At 43.3% G+C, this 3,257-nt stretch overlaps 1 protein-coding gene across 1 annotated transcript in view; it reads left to right on the top strand.

The window, feature by feature from the left end:
* TDRD9 (tudor domain containing 9) overlaps positions 1-3,257 on the top strand; it is a 129,602-nt gene that overhangs the window by 36,976 nt on the left and 89,369 nt on the right. The window contains exon 3 of the mRNA XM_012647054.1: positions 2,283-2,413. Within this exon, the coding sequence (XP_012502508.1) occupies positions 2,283-2,413 (131 nt within the window). The remainder of the gene's footprint in view (positions 1-2,282; positions 2,414-3,257) is intronic.

Below are 3,257 nucleotides of genomic sequence, written 5' to 3'. Positions count from 1 at the left end.
ATAACCTAGGATAAAGAGATAGCTGGAAAACGAGAACAGCAAATTTTGAGGTTGAGGTATTTCTCATGCCATTTTGGGATTTTACTTGGTCATGTGTAGTTCGTTGATTTGCCTTACATTGTCCGTGATGGTTTTCCTTTTATTTTGTTGCTGATTCAGAGATGAAGAGGCACACAGCTGTGCGCACTCCTGCTGCTTGGTTCCTACCCACCCTTCGGTGGTATATGTAGAGGCAGGACTTGATTGGTGCTGGGTCTGCTTCAGTGACCCCAAAACGTCAGCTCATGTTTTGCGTACAGTGGAGAAGGGGTTGCAGTTTAGACAGCACAGTTACTTTTGGCATTTTTTTCTTATAAAATTTCTGTCTTTAAGTAGCAACCTTTAAAATGCATGTGATCAAGTAATGTTATGCCACATCAGTGTCGTCAGAGTAACAGGGCTTGTTCAGCAGCACAGTGAACCAGGACTTACAGTCTTTCAGCAAAAAGAATACAGCTGCTTTTTTGTCTTTCTAAAAGAGTCTTTTGCCACCTTCTCTCCCCTTTGAATAGCTCTTCCTCAACTTCTCACTTCCACTCTGCCCCCAGCTGTTGGCCCATCTCTCTGTCTCCCTGCTGTGTCTGGGCTCAGGGACCCTCCCTCCCATCTGTCCTCATTCGCAGGGGTGGCAGGGATTATGTTTAAGTAGGCTCAGGTATAGCGATTGGGAAGGCAAGAGGGCATTGGTGGTTGTTGTAAAGGCTGAGAAAAGCAATGGAAGGAAAGTGAGTGTGATAATGGAAAGAAAGTCCCTGTTTCGATGGGCTTGGCCGTCATTAATGAGGTTATTTAGAAGATTAGAAAGGTGTACAGGCAGGACTTAGAGAACTTTCCCCCATGTCAGTGGCCCCTAATGCGTTAGGCAGAACATCCTTACCCACAGAGGAGCTATTTTTGCTTTGAGAGGTTACGACAGATCTGGCTCCTCTGTAAAATTAAGAGTAAGTCCCACACACCTTGATTCAAATATAGAAAATGGCCATATTTTAATTATGTATTTCTAGGCCAATCATGAAAGTGAGAATATATGTAGGGAAAAAGATGTAGGAGGGCAAAAGGAAAGCTTGGCCACAAGTTTTATCAGGCAGGAGGGTGGAGGGCGGAGGTGTTGGTGCAGAATCTGGGGCGGGGGGAAGGGGTGGTGGGGGAGGGACCCAGAGAGGGGAATGAGCATGGTGCTAAACTTGGGAGAGACAGGAAGCCTTAAGAGTTTGTTTATTTTGGAAGTAAAACCTATTTCCCAGTGAAAGTTTGTGTCCTGTGAATTTTGATGATTTGTCAGTTTGTCAGGTGATGACCAGAGGTTTAGAATCTGCAGCGTAGCCAGAGGGCAGTGCGTACATCTGCAGGAGGATAGATAAGCACCACTGGGCAGAGCTTGTGTCGTGCATCCTGAGCAAAGTGACGTTGCCCCTTTGATGATACCTTACACGGTTTGGGTGTTCGGCCCCTCCAGATCTCATGTTGAAATTCGATCCCCAGTGCTGGAGGTCGGGTCTGGTGGGAGGTGTTTGGGCCATTTGGGCAGATCCCGCATGAATGATTGCTGCCCTCCCAGAGATGATGAGTTCTCACTTTATTAGTTTGCATGCCAACACTTCCTCCCTCTGCCTTGTGCCTGATAAAACATGCGGGTTGTTTAAAGGAGACTGACACCACCTGCTCTCTTTCTTGCTCATTCTCTTGTCATGTGACACCTGCTGCCCCTTCACCTTCCACCTTGACTGGCAGCTCCCTGAAGCCCCCACCAGAAGCAGATGCTGGTGCCATGTGTGTTCAGTCTGCGGGACTGTGAGCCAAATAAACCTCTTTTCTTTATAAATTACTCACCCTCTGGTATTTCCTTTATAGCAACGCAAACAGACTGACACAATACCTGTTCTCTTAAAATTTTAAGTAAAAGTTTTTTTTTAAGCTGTTTTAGTACCACATGATCAAGTGATGAGTGCCACGTTTTACAGGTGCATTGTCTTAGCAGGTAGTGCTGAGCCTACAGTGCCATGGCTGTGATGGAGGGTTATCAGTGTTCTCAGTTCACTTCTATGCATTATTTATAGTGGGCCACCAAGGAAGTTTCTGATTACTGTGTGGGCAGTGTTAGCCTGTTGAAAATGTATTTTTGTATTTCTGTGTGTGTACATAATATATGCTGTGTGTATAGATTGTGTGTAACATTGAATTATTTATCTTGTCTTTTTTGAGATAAGAAATAGCATCATATTTTTTGTTTTGTCTGAATCTAGGTCCAAAGCCACCTTTGGCTAAATTAAGCAATGTGACATGCATCCCAGAGACAACTTATAAATATCCTGATTTGCCTATAAATCGATGTAAGGAAGAGGTAAAATTATTTTTGTTAGACTGTAATTTTGCTGTTTAAATAAATGCCTGAGGCTCAACACTTTTGGTTTATAATTTGAAGATTGCTGGGGGACACATGCACAGTGCGCACGGCTCTGTGGCAGGTGCAGAAGGAGGGTGTGCTCAGGGCTGTGTGGAGGTGACTTTGTGTGATCACTGTGTTGATCTTTCTTTTGACTTGTGCTTTAATTCATTTAATCTTTGCCTGAGTACATCTCCTCTAACATTTAGTTTGGTATCTATTGAGGGTCTTCCCTATCTCTGAAATATTTGTAAGTAAACATTTTGTTTTCCCCAGAACTACTTATTTAAAGAAACTCACTGCTAAATCTTTTTATAAAGCGAATAATACACCCTAGCATTTCCACTGGGTTTTCTTTACAGTGTTGCCCCTATTTTCTGCCTATTAATTGGTTTGATCAATCACTGACATTTTACTAACAATGCCAGGCCAGATACAGCAGTAGGATGATTAAGTTTCTAATTAGTTGCTTGTTGTTAAGCATGGTTAAAAGTAAGTGTATTGAAACCTATATTGAAACTAGTGAAAAAAGCAATTACAGATAAAACTGGAAATGTTCGAAATTTAATTTTGTTTTTTAAGACAGAGTCTTGCTCTGTTGCCCAGGCTAGAGTGCAGTGTTATCATCATAGCTCACAGCAACCTCAAACTCCTGGGCTCAAGCGATCCTCCTGCCTCTGCCTCCTGAGTAGCTGGGACTACAGGCATTCATCATGACTCCTGGCTCATTTTTCTATTTTTATAGTAGAGACGAGATCTTGCTGTTGCTCAGGCTGGTCTTGAACTCCTGACCTCAAGCAATCCTCCTGCCTCCCACAGTGCTAGGATTACAGGC

This window comes from Propithecus coquereli, unplaced genomic scaffold, assembly GCF_000956105.1.
Source record: "Propithecus coquereli isolate 6110/MARCELLA unplaced genomic scaffold, Pcoq_1.0 Scaffold256, whole genome shotgun sequence".
Classification (NCBI taxonomy): Eukaryota; Metazoa; Chordata; class Mammalia; order Primates; family Indriidae; genus Propithecus; species Propithecus coquereli.
This window is presented reverse-complemented; position numbering and strand designations above follow the sequence as displayed.